The sequence below is a fragment of the Microtus oregoni genome, unplaced genomic scaffold (genome assembly GCF_018167655.1).
Source record: "Microtus oregoni isolate MIOR12 unplaced genomic scaffold, Mior012 000003F_ref0000135, whole genome shotgun sequence".
Taxonomy (NCBI): Eukaryota; Metazoa; Chordata; class Mammalia; order Rodentia; family Cricetidae; genus Microtus; species Microtus oregoni.
In genome coordinates, this window is record NW_024543062.1 from 29,817,236 (window position 1) to 29,836,602 (window position 19,367).

Below are 19,367 nucleotides of genomic sequence, written 5' to 3' on the forward strand. Positions count from 1 at the left end.
TCAGTGGGAGTACAGCCCATGCTTGGCTCCCTCGGAACAGAGCCAGGGACACCTACCAGGAGGCCAGGGGCAAGCTCGGGCTGGGGGTGGGGCAGGAGAACAGGGTGATGGTGCACCCCTCCTGCAGAAAGAACACAAGACCCTCCAGCTACCAGCAGCCAGAAACTTTGGTTTTTGTTTTCAAGCTTCTACCTCAGGAAAGTTGCCCAGAGGGGACACGGACTGTTCCCTGAGGTGATAGGCCCGCAGGCTAGTAGTGACAGCAACGATGAGCCCTATCGGAGTCCCACACAGACACTGAGGGACCAGCAGTAGGAGAATGACACCCAGGATCCCACCAGGCCCACAGCCAAGCATAAGCCCCAGCCCACTGGTGACAGGCACAGAGCAAGAGCGGTGAGGGGGCAGAGAATCAGCTCTGAGCCCACTGGGTCTGTGTCCCTGCAGAGGAGACCATCCAGACCAGAGCCCCAAAGGGTGGGTGGCCACACAGAGTGAAGGCAACTGGGTGGAGGCAGATTCTCAGTCCCATGGGACCTGGATGGGTGAGAATGTCCAGAGATCGGGCTGGCCCATGTGCAGCACGTTGTGGAACGGCGATCTACTCCACTGGAAAGGGGGTAACTGGTCCCACGTGGGGCCACTGGCTGCCAGCATGCTCATGTGCTTAGCCAGGGAAAAGCTGGTCACCTGGAGGTCAGAGAGCAGGCCACTGAATCAGAGCACCATTCTAAGGCTGACCCCAAAGCAGGTATCCCTTCACCTTGACCCGTCTGACCCGATCCTACATCCGTCCCACCCACCCTTCCCCAGGCAATGTGGTAGCTGGCTTGGGTGGCGAACCTTTACATCGATGCCACCATGGGCACGTTGGTGCAGGGCCTGAAACGGGTAGGAGCCATTGGCAGGGTTAAGATCAGAGCGGGCAGAGATGGCGTTCTCCGCATTGGGCTTCGGAGTGCAGGCTTCACACAGTGACAGCGGGTCGTGAAGGAAGTCATTGTACCTGTGTGCAGATGGAAGGGATGCGAAAAGCCCGGAGAAAGGGTGGCCCTGACCCCTTCCTGAACTTCCTAGGCTTCTCCCAGCACCAGCCATGACTCAGTATGGCCAGAGACGACCCACTCTTACCCCTCCAAAGGGTCACCCCAGTCCTAGATGTGGCCCACTCTTACCCCTCCACAGGTCACCCCAGTACCAGATGTGGCCTACCCTCACACCTCCAAGGGTCATCCCCCAGGCTCGTCACTTGGCTCTTCTTAGGGGAGGTTCTCCAGGCCCCTCCACCAAGCAGACCAGACACCTGGTCTACTCCACAGCATGTGTGGGGACTCAGGCTGCCTCGCCACACTTCAGCTCCAGTCTGGGTCCTGGGCAGGCATCTCCACCTCCCAGGAGAAAGGGGTTCCCCAAGGAGGGCGGGGAGCAGGCATACCTGCAGACTAACTGTCACAGACACACACGTGACTCTCTGCACCAAGCCAGGACTCTGTTGACCCACCTCATGAGCCGGACCATGGAGCCCATGTCCTTCACGGATGACTGGTCCCTCCTGAAGATCTGGGCTCGAGGGTTCTTAGTGTAGGAGAACCAGTCTCCATACTCGGCCACCAAGGCCTGCAGCCCACTAGCGTTGAACACAGTCTCAAAGAACCTGCTGGGACAAGGGTGGTCACCCACGACTCCCACTGGCCATGACTGACTGTCACGGTGCAGCTGCTGTCAGGGCCACGTCAGGTTGCAGCAAGGCCCTCTTGTACTGTAGGGGATAAACCTGGGCTCTGGGGTCTATTTCAGAATTCTCTGACCAAGGAGCTATGGATGAGCCAGGATTCCTGCCTCAGTTTCCACATCTATGGAATGAGAACGAGAACAGGCTCTTACACTCAGGTATCATGGTCACAAGCACCCAATGGCAGGACCTTAACACCCTGAGAAAGCACGGGCTGCAAGGCAGCTCAGAGGAGCCCGGCTAAGACTGGATTTAGGGACCCAGGCTGGGTACTGCATGGGCATCTCCATCTCTCAGGAGATGCGGGTAGGTTCAGCTGAATTCGTGGCAATATCCAGTCCCAAGGTGTGTCCATCCAAAGACACCCTGCAGCAGTACCAGAACTGGAGGTCACATATGAGGTAGAACTTTAACAGCAGGAGAGGGGCTGGGGCAGGTCTCATTGCTCTGTGTGTTTAAGATGCCACCTGGGGAAGGAGCCTGCCTCAGGGAGGACAGATGGGGGTAGGGGTGGAAAAAGGAAGGACATACGGGATGTTGTAGCTAGCCCAGTAGGTCATCTTGTAGAGCTCCGCGGTCTTGTCGGCCACCACCACCATGCCCCTGAGACCCAGAGAGAGGGACAAAGCAAGTGAGGGGACAAGCTCCGAGGGCCCTGAGCAGGAGCTGTGCTGTGTCCTGAGCCTCCCACCTGCACCCGTCAGGGACCCTCCTCCCTCTGCCCCCAGGACTCACGGGATCTGTTCTAGGATGGTAAGCACCCGGTTTCCAGGGCTGGGCCCGTCGGGGATGAATGCCTTGTAGTCCACAATCATCCACTGGTTATTATACCTGCCAGGCACAAGGAAGGAATGGCTTACAGGAGAGGATAGAAGAAAATTCTTTCATTCTTGAGCCCCAGTTTACCCAAATAGAAAACAAAAAAAGGGCTTGGGTTGCCCCAGTAAGCATTTGCAAGAAGGGGCTGGGCAGAAGGCCCCAGAGCCCCGATGGTCTCCAAGTAGGGGTATGGGGCCAGAAACACACGCACGTGCCACTGTTGAATCGCTTGAAGACTTCTGCCCAGGTGGCCCCATCCACGGCCAGGCGATTGGCCACGATGTTTCGGATCCACTCCAGCACGCAGCCCTGGGGTTGCACGTACTTCCACAGGGCTGAATTCTTGTTGCCGATGGTGGTCTCCAGGGTGACCTGTGAGAGACAAGGTGGGCTGCAGATCCACAGGGCAACCCCATCCTGTCCTGGCTCAGAAGTCAATGTTTGTGCTTTCCTTACAACCCTAACTTGCTTTAGTGAACACCCCTCTTGGATTCCTTGGAAAAGTACTTGGTTTGGGGAGACTCAGCTCAACAGACAGAGCTGGTGGTTTGAGGCCACTCACCTGACACCGCTGTCAGAGACCTTGCCAAGAACCCAGCCCACCTTGCTCTGTCTGGTGTCACAAGGCCTATGAAACCTCTCACCTCATGGCCCCCTGGGGCCCTCATGTGTCTACATAAACATGCCCTCTTCTACTTAACATCATTGTTAAAACCAATGCAGAACCAGCCAGGTGTTGTGGTACATGCCTATAACCCAGAACTCAGGAGCCAGAGGCAGGAAGTTTGCCACAAGTTCAAGGTGAGCCTGGTCTATGGTGAGCTCCAGGCAAGCCGAGTCCTCAGAGTAAACCCTGTCTTAGACCAAACAACAGAACTCGTAACAGTCAAGCGGAGCCTGGGAATCCTGACTTTCAAACAGCGACATCCTGGCAGCTGGTGGGTGGCCCTGCTGTGGGAGAATCTCACAGTTGAGTCCCGGTCAGCTCTTGCTACCCTCCTCTAGAAGACAGGTATGCAAGACCCAGAGAAACTAAAAGACAAGCCCGCCAGCTGGTCATGGTTGGTGATCAGCCCCCCAGCCTGAAGTCAGAGTTTAGTCCCCTGTGCCCCCAAGGATGCTGGTCTGAGTTTTTCTTTATATGAGGAGGCTAAAAAGAGGCAACAAATGGCAGGACCCACAGAGGACAGTACTTTAGGGTTAGGGTTTTGTCTACTTTGGGGGCATCTGCAGTGTCACACTGTAGCCCAAGCTGACTCCAAACTCTTGGTGATTTTGCTGCCTCGGCCTCTCGAGTGCCAGGAGTCCAGGTATGAGCATAAGCGAGTGTTCTACAGAGGACATTGGAGATGGGCACAGTGCTGCATACCTGTCTTAACCCCAGTCCTAGGGAGGTGGAGGCAGGAAGACAGGAGCTCGAGGAAACCTCGCTACATAGTGAGCTTGGGGCCTATCTTAACCCCTGTCCTAGGGAAGTGGAGGCCAGCCTGGGCTACATGAGACCCTGCCCCAGAAAACCAGAATAAGAAATAAAAGAGAAGACAAATGAAGATGACATCTAAGCTGGGCCTGGCCTGGGCACACAACCTCAGTCTCCCGAGTAGACTGGGCTATGAGCTGCACTCCAGAACAGTCTGAGCTACAAAGTGACACACTGCCTTAATAACCTGAATAAATAAATAGAGCAAACACACAAAAACACAAAAATAAAAAATAGCCAGGCAGTGGTGGCACATGCCTTTAATCCCAGCACTCGGGAGGAAGAGACAGGTGGATCTCTGTGAGTTCCAGGACAGGATAGGACTGTTACACAGAGAAACCCTGCCTCGAAAAAAACCAAACCAAATACATACACATTAAATACATTTAAAAAACAAAACATAAAACAAAAACAGAAGTCTGAGAAGGTCCCTAGCATCCTACACTGTCAAAGGGGTGGATGGCCTCGTATGCTGGCCCAGTGAAGAGGCCCAAGGTTCCACCACACATGTGCAGACAGACACAGACAGACAGACAGTCTCTCTCTCTCTCTCTCTCTCACACACACACACACACACACACACACACACACACACACACACGATCCTCTGGGGACAGGCAGGGGAAGTTTGTTGGCCTGAGGCTCCCGTGTCTCCATCCCCACCCCACCTCACCCCAGCCCACAAGTCTCTCCCACACTAGGGAAAAGCAACAGCAAAGATAAAGAGACATGAACCCCACTACGTCTGCTTTGCCCCAGCATCCACTGCACCGAAGCACTTTCTGCATCAAAGTCCGTCTCCTGGCAGCATCAGTCTGCGATCTCGAGCGCCAGGAACAGATTTCTAAAGGGGCCTGGATGCCAGCCAGAGAGCAGGGAAGCAAGGCACTGCGGAACAGCAGCTCTCAGAAAGTGGCCAGGTTAGGGGGTGGGGAGAGGGGAAGGCAGCAGAGCAAGGTCACTGGCAGAAAGGAGGTGTTTATGCCGAACACAGAAAAACAAACCAAACCAAGGTCACTGCACTCAAGGGCCTTGCAGAAGTCCCCAAGACCAGCAGCTCAGAGGCTCTGCACGCCTCATCCTTCACTGTACCCCCAGAGCCTCTCTGCAAGCATGTGACCCGGCCACTTACCAGCCCACTGCCCAGGATGTAGAAGTCATCACCGGAAAAGATGGTGCCCGGGTAAGACGAAAAGACCACGGTGTTGCCAGCAATCAGGGGGTACTCCTCTGGGAGGGGGGGTGAGCTGGTCAGGCAGGCCTTGTGGGGACCCCATACCCCAACCCACAAGTCTAGAGTCTCAAGTGAGGAACAAGTGGTCCTCAGGGGGCCACTCTCACCCCGTCAGTCACTGTTATAGCAGATGAGGTCCTTCATATAAAATATGTGGTGGCACCTGCCTGGATGCCAACACCAGGAGGCTGAGGCAGGAGGACCGCTCTAAGTTGAAAGCCACTTGGACTACACAGTGAGTTCCAGGTCAGTCAGAGTTATGAGACTCTAATTCAAAAAGGAAGTAGGGGGGTGAGGAAGAAGGACAATAGGGAAGAGGATGAAGAAGAGGAAGAGGAGGAGGAGACAGAGGAAGGGAGGAGGGGGAAGGAAGAAGGACGGTAGAAGGAGAAGCAGCAGCAGAAGGGGAAGAGCCCCACTGGCTGTCTCTACTGCTTCCACAACACACTTGGAATAGGATGAACAGCAAGATGCTCAGCAGCTGCTCCTCCCTGTAGCTGGAAACAGATTTCCCTTAAACACTGGTGAATCAGTTTTTAAAAGGAGTAAATAAATTCATTTTAAAATGTAGATGGAAGCCGGGTGGTGGCGGCGCACGCTTTTAATCCCAGCACTCGGGAGGCAGAGGCAGGTGGATCTCTATGAGTTCGAGGCCAGCCTGGTCTACAAGAGCTAGTTCCAGGACATAACTTCCACATATTGGTGGTACTGTTTTAGGGGACTTGTTCTGCATGGAAAAATATCCCCAGCCATTAAGCAGCTTTTTTGTTTTGGTTTGGCTTGGTTTTTCGAGACAGGGTTTCTCTGTAGCTTTGGAGCCTGTCCTGCTGTCCTGGAACTTGCTCTTGCAGTCCAGACTGGCCTCAAACTCAGAGATCCACCTGCCTCTGCCTCCTGAGTGCTAGGATATAAAGCATGCCCACCACCACCCGGTGCCTTAAGCAGGTTTTTTTTAAAGCGTTAAAAACGCCAGAAAACATGATGGTGAGTGCCTGTCGTCCCAGGACAAGGGAGGCTGAGGCAGGACTGCTATCTCAGTGTTGCCCCACTGTGTGCAACCAGCTTCTCTCCATTGCCATTGCTTTGCCTGCCCCTCTGGGTGACTGTCTATGGTGGGCACCTACTAGAGTGAGCTCAGGGCCAGCTGGAACATGGAGCTGAATGGTACAGCCCTTGCTCAGCAATAGGCCCAGGTTTCAATACCCCAGATAGAGCCAGGAGAAGGTAGAAGAGTAAGGCGCAGGCAGGCAGGTGGATGGTTCGTTAGTAACCTTGGAGCCAGCTGATAGATCTTTTTTTTTTTTTTTTTTTTTGGATTTTTCGAGACAGGGTTTCTCCATAGCTTTTGGTTCCTGTCCTGGAACTAGCTCTTGTAGACCAGGCTGGCCTTGAACTCACAGAGATCCGCCTGCCTCTACCTCCCAAGTGCTGGGATTAAAGGCATGCCAGCTGATACTCTGCTTGCCAAATAAGAATTCCTAGAATGGAGCTGGAGAGATGGCTCAGCAGTTTAAGAGCACTGGCTGCTCTTCCAAAGGACCTGAGTTTGATTCCCAGCAACCACATGGTGGCTTATAACCATCTACAGTGAGATCTAATGCCCTCTTCTGGCATAAAGATGCACATGCAGACAGAGTACTCACATACATAAAATAAATCTATCTTAAAAAAATAAAAATAAAAAAGAATTCCTGCCCCTGTGCACCACCCTCCTGCAAGGTTGTTCCTTCCTCCCACCTTGCGGCCCCTCCCGGAACTGCAGCCGGTACTTCTTGATGATGCGTAGCATGTTCTGGTAGGAGTTCCATGTGTTATGTGCCACCAGGAGGTCACGTGCACCTGGCAGCAGCTTGATGAGAGCGGAGCAGGAGCCAGAGCCCAGGGAAAGCTTGGTGCTGGTCTTATTCAGTGCTGGCTCTAGGTCTTCCAGGTCTCCAGCAATCTGCAGCAGGCTGAGGAGGCAGGATGGGAGGGTCAGCAGCCACTCTGCACCCACATCACATAAGGCTTTAGGGGTCAGCAGACCCACTGTGTTCTAGGGGCAGGAAATGGCAAAGCTGGCACAGAACTGGGATGACTCCTTACCCACCCTGTGCAGGCTGGGGGGTCACTTACAGGAACCCCAAGGGTTTGATGGTGAACCTCCCAGTTGGGAAGGTCAAACGGCCTTCGTAGCTGTCCTCCAGGCCTTTCAGCTGCAGGAGGGTCAGCCGCACCTAGAGGAAGAACAGAGGGAGGATAAGGCCCCCAGTTCACCCCTCCTACACCACTTCAGGGGCTCTGACCTGGTCTAGGGGTGCTCCACAGGCTCCTGCCAGCCCTGAGCCCTCTCCTGCTTTCAATAACTCAACTGTATGAAGAATCTTCATGCTGACCCCAAGCCCTCCTCACTTAAGAATCCAGATCAAAAGCCATCTCCTCCACAAATCCTTCTAGTTTGGCCAGATGCCCTGCCAAACATCTCCATAGTCTTGGACACTGGCTGTGTGGCTGACCCTGGCATCCGCCCTAAGGTTGCCTTCACCCACTGTCAGTTCTGCCTCAGCACCTGTAACTAGAGGCATTACTGTGGCCCTCACTGGGTCTTGGCTGGTGCTGGGCAAGTACCAGGAACTTAAGTACAGACAAGATAGATGGCCATACAGGATAGGAATAGACAGATGAACAGACAGAGGAAGGGTAGAAGGATCAACAGGAAGGTTGATGGATGGCTTGGAGGATAAATGGGTCGGTATGTACATGTGTGGGTGTCTAAGCAGATGCACTGCTGAAAGAATGGATACCTTAGTAAGCAGATAGACGGGACAGAAGGGGCACTGGGTGATCTGGAGGGTGGATGGTGAGTAAGCAGACCTACGGAAGAAGGGGTAGATGAGTGGTGTGTGGAGGAAGAGAGCCTGAAGCAGGGTCATAAACGGGTTGTCAAAGAGAACTATGGGTAGGAAGTGTCAGCCCTGGAGGATGTGCAAACAGGTGGCAGGGTTCTCCAGAGGCTACTGCCTGCACTATGTAGCTAAACCCTCGGGTCTGTAGAGAAGTCAGAGGCTACTGCCTGCACTATGTAGCTAAACCCTCGGGTCTGTAGAGAAGTCACATGTTCTGTGACCTAGCCAGCAGCCCATGGAGCTAGCCACCCAGAACCTGGCCCTTAGCATCATCCAGGCAGTCGGAGCTCCGCCCCGGAAGGAAGGCAAAGCCTGGTTCCTCTGCATGCTTTCCTTTTCTCTTCCCTTCCTTTCTGAAATGGTGTTTGCTTTATCCAGCCTTCCACCACCCCCTGACAGCGAGAGCCACGAGCCACCACTTAGCTACATCTAGGTTCTTCGACAGCAGGAAGGCAGAAAGGGCCAGGCACCCGGGCCAGGATGGGCAGCTGGAGGTGCATCAAGCAGACAGATGGGAGAAGGAGGGCAGCAGACGCTGATAGATATTAAAGCAGAAAGGACTTCTAGCTCACTGAGGACTAGCACAGGACATAGGCACACCCAAAGAGCCATCTCCCCTCAAGCAGGGCAGCCCAGCCCACCTGGTGCCAGTATGGAGAGTCCTGGCTAAGCTCCATCTCCCTCTGCATCCACTCCAGGTTAGTCTCCAGGAAACTCTTGAGCTTCTCACAGTAGCCGACTTCATACTCGAAGGGGCCACAGTAGTTGACCACCGTGTTCATCCAATGCATATAGATGAGCTGCGGGGAGGAGGGCAGGGCAGCTGCTGCTCTCTTTGTGCAGGACCCTAGGACTCGCCCCACCAGAGTGCAGAGACTCTCAGCCCCCTTCAAAGCCCAAATTTCTGAGTCGCCCTCCTCTGGAGCCTGTGATGTGGAAGGCCTACCCTAGACTGCACTTCCTCTGTTGATGGGACCTGGGTTGAACAATGCGCTCCACGATCAAATACAGGGTCTTGGGTCATTTCTGTTGGGTTTGCAGCACTGGAGATTAGACCCAGGGCCTCATGCAGGCCAAGCAAATGTTCTGCAAGGCCACCGGACAACAGGTTTGGTTTGGTTTGGGTTGTTTGGAGGTAGGGTTTAATGTAGATGAGGCTGGCCTTGAACACCTGATCTTCCTGCCTCTACCTGCCAAGTGCATTTCCAAGGCTGGATATACAATGCTGGGGACGGAACCTGGAGTCTGTGCATGCTAGGCAAGCTGTCTACTAGTGCAGCCACATTCCCAGCCATTGTTTGGATTTTTAGACAGGTTCACACTCTTTGTCTCTGGCCTGCTAGGATTACTCCAGGCACTCCTGGCTTGACAAATGTGTTTCTGAACAGTTCCCTGCTCTGTTCCAAGCACAGAGGACAGAGAGAACAAGACAAGCCCCCCTGCTGACTCACTGGGCCAGAAAAGTGTGCCAGACTGTCAGCACTGCCCAGGTGCAGCGTGCATCAGCTGGGGCTTGCCTGCTGGAAGAGAGACTGCAGCCAGCCTACCTGTTCCCCAGCTGATGGACATGTGAATGAGGTTATCCCAGGCCACCCAGCTACTACAGCAATACCAGTGAGCCCACCAAGGTCAGCCTGACCCAGCCCAGAATAACCAGGGCATACAGCCAATGCTCCCTGGGAAGAGGCCTGCTGGTCTATGGCTTATGCTAGTGAGCGGCCTCAAACAGGTGGATATGATGAAGCCTCCAGTGCTCTGAGCTAGACACTGTGGTTGTCATCCCCACACAGTGGTCCAGCTTGAGCTGGCCATCCAGAGGCTGTATGGTACATTGGGTCGCACTGCTTGGAGGAGAGCCTAAGGTTTGAGGCTTGTCCTGGAAGGGGACTCTGGGACCCTGCTCTCTTCTTTCTGGTTCATGAAGGGAACATCTTGCCCTGCTATGTGTATGTGTCCAGATCCCACCAGAGACCCAAAGCAATGATCCACCCAGCTTTGGGCTGGAACATCAGTCAAACAAAATAAACCCTTGCCTTTATGAGCTCACCGCCTTGGGTATTTCATCACAGTGAAGTGAAACCAATATATCCACTTTACAGCTGGGGAAACTGAAGCATGGGCAGGCAAGTACTGGTGTCCCCAAACACCAAGACAATGAGTCAATGTCAAGATGTGCTTTTGCAAAGTCCCAAAGCCCCACACTCTCCAAGCAACCGCTGAAGATAACTTCCAACCACACACCACCGTACTAGGAAGCCTCTCTACCATGAACCCCCCCTCAACATAGTGGCATGCCATATCCTGTTTAGCCCCAGGCCCTAATAATGCTCCCTGTCTCCTTCTACCTTCCAGAGCCTCTAGAGCAAGGCCCATTGGCTGCCCTACCTGAGGGTCAGGCTGGGCTCAGCTAGGAACTAGACAGAGACTTGGGCCAGACAGAACTGGGTTCAAATGCTGCTTCTCAGCTTGAATGGCTATTTCACCTTAAGGAAGCACATGTCAGGACCCAAGTCTCATCACCTCTCCCAGTGTAGACACCCAGGCCAAGCTCAAGAGCTCAGACCCGGTGAGACGACACAAGCATGTCCCTCAGGGTCCTGGCACAAGAGCCACCACGGCCTTGTCTCAATGTCCCCAGTAGGTTGTGTGTTCCTTAGGAGAAGGAATTGCATCTCACCATCTTCCTAGAAGCAAAGGCTCCTGGGAAGCCTGGATGGAGGTTAAGCTTATGAAGAATCCCACAGAGGCTGCTTCTGTGGTTCCCTGACCCCCCAAAGCACAGCTCACATTATCCAGTCCCTTGCTGTCACTGCTCCATCAAGCTCCACCAGGACAATGCCTTCAGCTCCTGAACACCCCTTCCATGTCCCTGAGTCACCAACTGGATATACACTCAAATAGTGGCCAGTGGACCCTGAGTGGATTTTACTCTATAAATTGATGCCCAGTAATCTCCCAAAGTGGGTATCCACTTACCACCCAGCCAGTGTGGGAAGAGCTGTTACCTACAGCTTCTGATGGCTGGGGCCCCTGACAGTGACTGCCATCCCTACAGTTCCAGACCAGGTAAGCAAGAGACTATGCTGTCTGGGGACTTGACGCAGACAGGAAAGCTAGTTTAACAAAAGTAGGAACCAGAGCCGGGCGGTGGTGGCGCACGCCTTTAATCCCAGCACTTGGGAGGCAGAGGCAGGCGGATCTCTGTGAGTTTGAGGCCAGCCTGGTCTACAAGAGCTAGTTCCAGGACAGGAACCAAAAGCTACAGAGAAACCCTGCCTCGAAAATTTAAAAAAAAAAAAAAAAAAAAAAAAAAAAAGTAGGAGCCAGGCCAAGTGAAGTGTGTCAGTGCTCCAGGAGCTGAAGCAGGAGTATCCCGAGTTCAAGGCCAGCCTGGACTACAGAGGGAGATCAAGGTTAGACTAGGCAAACGGGTAAGACTAACCAAAGAGTGCAAAGAAGCCTGAGATCAGCAGGAGCGGCTTTCTCAACATGCATGAGTTCCTAGGCGTCCTGGTTCAATCTCCAGTATCAGAAAGAGGGCGGGGGGGGGGGGGGGGGGGGAGGCACACCCTGTAATCCCCGCACGCAGGAGACTGAGGCAGGAGGATCTCAAGTTAGAAGTCAGCCTAGATCACACAGTAAGAGCCTGTCTCTAAAAACCTTAAAAGGGGGCTAGAGAGATGGCTCCATGACACTTGCTTCTCTTGCAGGGGGCCAGAGTTCAGTTCTCTACACCACTGTAACTCCAGCTCCAGGAGCCGACACTCTTCAGTCTCCTTGGATACCCACACAATTCCTTGGATATTTCCAAGGATACCTTGGATACACACATGCTCTTACACGCACACCAATATAAACAAAAATAAGTCTTTAGCCAAGTGGTGGTAGTCCATGATTTAACCCCAGCACTCAGGAGGCTCTGCAGAGGCAGGCACATCTCTGTGAGTTCGAGATCAGCCTGATCTACAGAGTGAGTTCCAGGATAGTCAGGGCAACACAGAGAAACCCTGTGGCAAAAATCCAATAAATAAATAAAAAAAGTAAGTAAATAAATCTTTCAAAAAATACCAAAGGGGGAGAAGACATGAAGGAGAGGGGAATCGTGGACACTTTAGGCGAGAGAGAAAGGGGCCACTTGGAGGTGTGTAGTTCAGGAATGCAGCAGGGGACATAGGTGAAGTACAAAAACATGTATGTATAAAAATGTCATACTGGGGCCACTGAGATGACTTGGCAGGTAAAGGAGCTTGCCACCAAGCCTGATGACCTGAATTCAGTCCCTAAAACTCACATAACGAAAAGAAAACAGACTCCAGAAGGTTGTCCTCTGACCTCTACGCATGTATCCTGATGTGTGTGCACCCACCCACACATACAGACACAGACATGCACACCATCAATTTTAATGTCATCAAGAAACCCATTATTGGGCTGGAGAGATGGCTCAATGGTTAAAAGCATTGCCTGCTCTTCCAAAGGTCCTGAGTTCAATTCCCAGCAACCACATGGTGGCTCACAACCATCTGTAAAGAGGTCTGGCGCCCTCTTCTGGCCTTCAGGCATACATGCAGAATATTGTATACATAATAAATAAATAAATATTAAAAAAAAAAAAGAAACCCATTATTTTGTACCTTAACGAAAAACCATTTTCTGAGGATATACAAACACAAAAGGAACAAAAAACATTATGCCTAGTGATGGTCATAAGAAGGCTCGCACTTCCCAGCACGCACAATAAACCCTGGGTTCCATCCCAGCGCTGTATAAATCGGGTGGTGACACACTACTGTAACCCCAGCACTAAGGAAAATCAGGGACATCCTTGGCTACACACCAAGTTGGCAGCCAGCCAGGGCCATGTGAGCTCTATCTCAAATCAAACAAAGCCAGGAGGAGGTCGGCATCTCCCGCTGTATGACTGCACCTCTGTGAGATATTTGGAGTGTTAGCCTGATAGGTTCCTCCTGGGTGATGGATACACTCTAGAACTGGACAGTGGTCCAACCGCACAACCTGAGAGGTGTACCCAAAACCACTAGATTGCACTTTCTTCCTACCCTCCCCTTTTTGGGGTATGGTCAAGACTGTTCCTGAACTCCCGATCTTTGTCCCTCCCTCCCCTAACTGCTGGGACGACAGGTATGAGTAATGGCCTAGGGGTTTTTGTTTCTTTGTCTCTAGCCCAGGCTACCCTCAAACTCATCAATCCTTCTGCTTCAGCCTCCCAACTCACGCAGTAACAAGTGTGTCCCACCATGTCCAGCTTCATGTGCTATTTTGAAGCACAAGCTTTTTCTCCCCACCTACATGGAGGGCAGGAGGAGGGGACCCATTCAGCACAAGCATCAACCCCACTGAAGGCCCTGAGGATGTTCTGGCTTGGCTGGGGCAGGCAGGTAGGACCCCAGGCTCCCCACAAGACCTTACCTCCTCGGACACAGAGGCCTCCACCACACCAGCTGCATAGGCCTGCAGGCTGTCATTGTAGCTTCCATTTGTGCCCAGGTCCAGATGGGCCCACCTGGGGGAGAGGGAGGACATTCAGTCAACAGCAGGGCCCTGCAAAGCCAACCTTCACCGCTAGACCCATGGCTGCAGGCACTCTGGGGTCTGGCTTTCCATTCCTTATGCCACAGATGGAATCCAGGACCTTATGTGCCGGCAAGGGCTCCAGCTCCATTTCTGTTCTGTCTGTTTTTCAGACAGGGTCTCACTATGTAGCCCAGGCTGGCCTGGAACGCCAATCCTCCTGCCTCAGCTTCCTGAGACCACAGGTGTATGACACCATGCCTGCCCAGCCTCTAGCTTTAGACCATGAAAACGGCCTAGTGAGTAGCAGTGGCCCACACAGATGTCGGCCGGCCAGCCTGCCTGCACCCGCATGCCCACTGGGCTATATACCCAAGACAGGAAGTACTGGGTCATAGGATGGATTCCACAGACTAAACCTGCCTCCTCTGCCCGCCTATGCCAATTGATGTCCCCAGTCGTGCTGGCCGGCACTTCCTAAGCTGTCACTATCTAGCAACCCCACCACGTTTGTCCAGTGGCAATTTCACAGTCCTTCCAGGCAGGCACTGCTAGTGGTCTCATCACATGGAGGAAGAGAAGACTGAGTCCAGAGTTTGCCATCACGTGATGTAAGCCTTGTGTCCTCGCTCTTTACTGTGAGGCTCTGCAATGTCTCCACCCACAGCCACACGCTCCGCCCACACATCCACCTGTGCTGGGTCACACACATCGCTTGCTTTGCCCAGTGAGGCAAGAGAAGAACTTAGAGCTGTTAAGGAGATCAAGAGGCCTCTGACTCCCCACTGCCCTCCTGTGCCTCTGCCGCTGTCATGGAAGGACATCGCAGCCAGTCCACAGGTCCCAGGAATGGAAGGTCTGCAGACCCGAGGCCTGCAGAACATACAAAGGCCCCACAGCTTAGCTCCATGAGCCAGCAGCCCTGGACCATTTGTTATGAAGCACTGTTGTCCAGTGCTGACTGATATACTTGCAGGGTCAGTGGCCTCCAAGCATGGAACAAGACTTCTGTCGAGTCAGGCTACCGTCTCTATTTACTCACGGAGACCTTGATGTCCACAAAGCTCCACTTCCCCAGATGGGAGTGCTATAAATTATCACCTCAACCCTTGTTCTCATTTTCTTAATAGAATTGTCATTAAAATATTTCTCCCAGAGGCTGAAGAGATCACTCAACAATTATGAACACTTGCAGAGGACCCACGATCAGTTCCCAAAAACCACATTAGGCAGGATCACAAGAGCCTGGGAGTCTAGTTCCAGGAGATACAACTCCTCCCAGGCCTCTGCAGACACCTGCATGCACATAGCACATAAACTCACATAGGCATGCACACACGAATAAACAAATATTAATAAATGTTTTTAAAAGAACTCCATTGAGTTGGGGTGCAGCTCAATTGGTAGAGTGCTCATCTAGCATGCACCAAGCCCTGGGTTCTGTCCCCACCCCTTTGTAGACTGGGCATCTGGTCACATGACTACTGGTCACATGACTATAACCCAGGAGGTGGAGGCAGGAGGATAACAAGTTAAAGTCATCTAGAACAGTCTGAAGTCTGAGCTACATGAGACCCTTTCTAAAGGAAGGAAGGGAGGAAGAGAGGGAGAGATGGAGGGAGGGAGGGAGAGACGAAGGGACGGAGGGAGGAAAGAGGGGTGTGTGTTGGAAAGACAGTTCAATCAGTGACATGTTTGTTTATAATTCCAGCACTGAAGAAAGGGAGAACACAGGCAAATATTTGGGGCTCTTTGGTCAGATAATTCCACCTAATCAGTGAGCCCCTATCCAGTAGGGGCTACCTCAGAAGACATGGTGGCCAACACCTGAGGAACAACACCTGAGGTAGACCTCTGGTCTATGCTCCACACGCATGCGCGCGCACACACACAACAACAACAACACCAACAAAAGCCCAAGATGGAGCTAGAAAGACAGCCCACCAGTGAGGAGCACTTGGTGCTCTTGCAGAGGACCAGGTTTGGTTCCCAGTGTCCCCGCTCTTGCTGACCACTGTCTGTAATTCCAGTTTCAGGGGATCCGATGCCTTCTGGCTCCTCAGGCACTGCATACACATGGTGTACAGACACGAAGACAAACACACAAACAGCAGCAGCCCAGGGGAGACATGGGAATAGACCACAGCCCAGTAGGACCTTGAGGACAGCCTGGACTTTCTCACACAAACTTTCCCACTCTTACAACAAACAACAAATGACTTAGCAGGAGGAAGCTAGAGGGCGGCTCAGCAGTTAAGAGCACTGGCTGCCCTTCCAGAGGACCCACATGGTGGCTCACAACTACCTATAACCCCAATTCCAAGGGAGCTAATGCCTACTTTCTGGCTTTTGCAGACACCTGCACACATGTGAACACACACACACACACACACACACACACACACACACTTCTAAAAATTATTCATGGAGTTTTTAAAGACAGAATCTTTCCATGTAACCCACCCTAGACTCATAACAAGATCTGTCTCAAATTTTAAAAATAAAAGGGCCTGAAGGGGTCAGTTCCGTCATAGAGTGTGCTCAGCATGCACACACCCCTGGGTTCAATGCCCACAGTTCCAGAAGGGGAGAGAGAGAGAGGAAAAAGAGGAGGAAGAGCAAGCAGTAGCATGTTTTTAAAAGCTAGGCCACTGCTGAGGTGGGCAGGGGTTTCAAAGGTCTCCCATCGCCAACAGACAGGACCTTTAGCTACACAGCAGGCTTCCCTCCAGCCAGCCGTCTCCAATGGCTCCCCTTACTGACCCACTTCCCCAGCTGCAGCAGAGTCAGGATGCTCCCTGCTTTCCTAAGCTGCCCTCCTCTGGTGACTGGTTCCAAGCAGAATGGTAGATAGCCTTCTGAGAGGTGGAATCCAGTTGCAAAGGGAAAAGGGGTGAGGGGCCTGACTTCCCCAGGGCGGAGGCCACAGCCCGCTGGCACAAGCTCCGCAATAGGGCATCTCCATCCACCACACACCAAATCCTAACCATCTCACGGCATTAGTTCAAAGTCTCAAGATGGCTCAGTAGGTAAAGGTGCTTTCCACCAAGTCTAACGACCTGAGTTCGATCCCTGGGGCCTGTGAGTTGTCCTCTTCCCTCCACATACATCACAGTACATGTGCCCCTCCCACCTCCTGCCCATAAATAAATAAATGACATAAAACAATTAAAAGTCAAACTGCAGAAAGGAAGGAGAAGGAGAAAGGGGGAAGGGAATTTACCCTCCAACAATCCAAGAATCGGCAGCGGTGAAGCCTCCAGAAAGAGGGTGGGCTCTAATTCTAGGAGAGTCTAGCTCCTGACCTCTTCCCTCCAAAAGAGTGAGACAGGCACCCCCAGGTTGGAGCTCCCATGGACCAGGGGACCAGGGCAGGCCAGATGTCTTCCATTTGACCCAAGTACTCAAGAAGCTGTCTCCAACGCTCTGTTTCCCTGCCTACAAATTGGGGTCCCCCACTATGAACTCCCTGCACTGCTGGAATCTCAGAGTGAAGGGACATGTGATATAGGAGAGGAGGTAGAAGGCAGAAAAGATGCCAGCATGATGAGAGGCCTCGGTTTCCCCAATCATAAAACGACCAAAGGACTCTTATTCCTTTCCCTGCTTCATTCCTCCTTCAATCAACAGCAGAGATTTCTAAATCCCAATGAGACTTTGGGACCCCCTCGGCCCCATTTCAGGAAAGAGCTCAGAGAAGGGGAGCCACTTGCCCTGGGTCACACAGCAGTGGATCCGAGGCTGGAAGAAATTGCTAACACAATCAAGGAAGACCCTCCCCACTATCCTGAGTGCCATAGCTAGAAGCATTCTCAGTCCACTCAGATGTCCTCCCGAGTCCAGAACCCCCTCCCCACACAGTCCTCACGCTCTTGTACCTCTGCATCCAAGTAGGGGTTCGTCATGCCCTCTTGGTTCTGCTAGACCAGAACAAAAATGCATCAATCAGCAGATAATGGGTACCCCTGATGCCAGCCAGAGCTGTGATTTCCTTCAAAGAGCCAGCAGCCTTCTCGCCCCGGAAGTCTTCCTACATTGGCCACACCCAGCTGTTACCTCTGCAGCGACCTTCCAAGGACCACCAACACCGGAGGTGTCTTTAGCATCTTGTGTTCCCAAAGCCTGTAGAAGCCAATGCTGCAGGAGGCTATGTCTTCTGAGCATGAATAAATCGAGACCTTGGTGAGGAGATATGCGGATTCCGGATGCTCTCCCAGCATAGTCTGAATCTGGTTTCCAACAGATTGCTGGCTCTGGCTTCCGGTGGGACTTGTTCATCTCGTGTGTGTGTGTGTGTGTGTGTGTGTGTGTGTGTGTGTGTGTGTATCTCTGCCCGAATCTTGACTGGCACTGGGTCCTTGAGACCACACACCAGGATAAGGTGAGCTTATCCTGACCGAGCACAAGTCATTATTCCTGGTGCAGAACCTGCCACAAGAGCCCATCTTGAAGTTCTGAGTTTACAATGGTGACATGGGAACCCAGACTGGCAGAGGAGCTAGTGAGAGACAAGAGGTTGCAGGGCCATCCTGTGTTCCAAGTGTGACACTGATCATACTGATGAGCACTTAGCTCTGTAGCATCAGGCCATGAACTTGTCCCAGGATGGGCAGGAGCAGCAACAAGGATACTGTCTGTGCTTGTGTTTAGGGACCCTCAACAATTCCTCTGGCCTGGAGCTTGGCTCATTCCTGGAGCCCTGACTCTGGAGGGGAGCAAGGGTCTGGCCTCCTGGATAGCTGTCAAAATCACTGGAGAGCCTGGCGTGGTGGCGCACGCTTCAGGTGGGAGTCTGTGAGCTGCAGGCCGGCCTAGCCTACACAGTGAGTTCTAGGCCAGTCTGCCCATGCAGTCAGAGAGCTGGTCGCCCGGTCCCTCAGGAAGGATCCCGGTGGTTGGGGAAAGAAAGTTAATGGATCACCCATTAACCCTGGGCCTGACCCAGCTGTGGACTCCCGAGGTCTGCAACCCCGAGTCCTGTTACCTGCCAGGCCCATGGCGGCTGCGGGGACGGCCAACCCTTACCCGGTCTCGCGGATGGCGTTGGTGAGGTTGGCCCAGGCCACCGCGGAGGGATGGAGGCCGTCCACCAGGCGCAGCTGACCTGACGCGGCGTCCAGCAGCAGCGAGCGGATGCGGGAAACGGGCGGGTCGGGGTTTGTGCGCTGCCATCCGGGCCCCGGCGTAGGGAGGGCTCCCGCTGGGCCGCCCAGCCACAGCCCAGCCAACGCGGCCAGCGAGGCCAGAGCCAGCGCCCGACCCGCCCGGCTGCCGGGGCTCCAGTCCACGGGGGCCGCCATCGCGAACCTCAGCCGGGCCACGTGATTGACGTCCCGGGGCGGGGCTAGGGCGGGGCTTCCGAGCGGACTTCCGGAGTAGGCGGGGTCTGTGGGCTGGAGGGGCGGGGCCCTAGCGGGGCACGCCTTAAAGAGTCCACGCTCGCTCCTGAAAGCCTGCTTAGCATCCTTCCCAGGATTGCTTTTCGTTCCTTCGTTCCTTCCTTCGTTTGTTTGTTTTGGGACAGGGCTTCTCTGTGTAGCCCTGGCTGTCCTAGAACTCACAGAGATCCACTTGTCCGTGCCTCCTGAGTGCTGGGATTAAAGAAATGCACCAGCATCGTCCGACGCATATTTTTTAAAAATTATATTTCTTCCTCTTCCTCTTCTTTTAATTTTCACTATTTTT

General features: G+C 53.1%; 1 protein-coding gene across 1 annotated transcript; it reads right to left on the reverse strand.

Annotated features, from left to right (window-relative positions):
• Positions 1–149: 149 nt before the first annotated feature.
• On the reverse strand, positions 150–19,004 carry Plbd2 (phospholipase B domain containing 2). Its single transcript, XM_041649140.1, has 12 exons — positions 18,708–19,004; positions 13,581–13,674; positions 8,792–8,950; positions 7,381–7,481; positions 7,003–7,217; positions 5,164–5,261; positions 2,763–2,923; positions 2,468–2,563; positions 2,264–2,335; positions 1,502–1,654; positions 844–1,006; positions 150–690 (listed from the first exon to the last, which is right to left on the reverse strand). The coding sequence occupies exons 1-12, from the start codon at positions 18,980–18,982 to the stop codon at positions 523–525; spliced, it is 1,755 nt and encodes a 584-aa protein (XP_041505074.1). The 5' UTR covers positions 18,983–19,004; the 3' UTR covers positions 150–522.
• Between the last annotated feature and the right edge of the window lie 363 nt (positions 19,005–19,367).

Coding starts and splice junctions, on each gene's coding strand:
- Plbd2 (XM_041649140.1), bottom strand. CDS start 18,982: ATGGCGGCCCCCGTGGACTGGAGCCCCGGCAGCCGGGCGGGTCGGGCG. Junction 8,951..13,580: donor AGGCCTCTGTGTCCGAGGAG/GTAAGGTCTTGT, acceptor TCCTCCCCGCAG/CTCATCTATATGCATTGGAT. Junction 7,218..7,380: donor ATCAAACCCTTGGGGTTCCT/GTAAGTGACCCC, acceptor CTGCCTCCTCAG/CCTGCTGCAGATTGCTGGAG.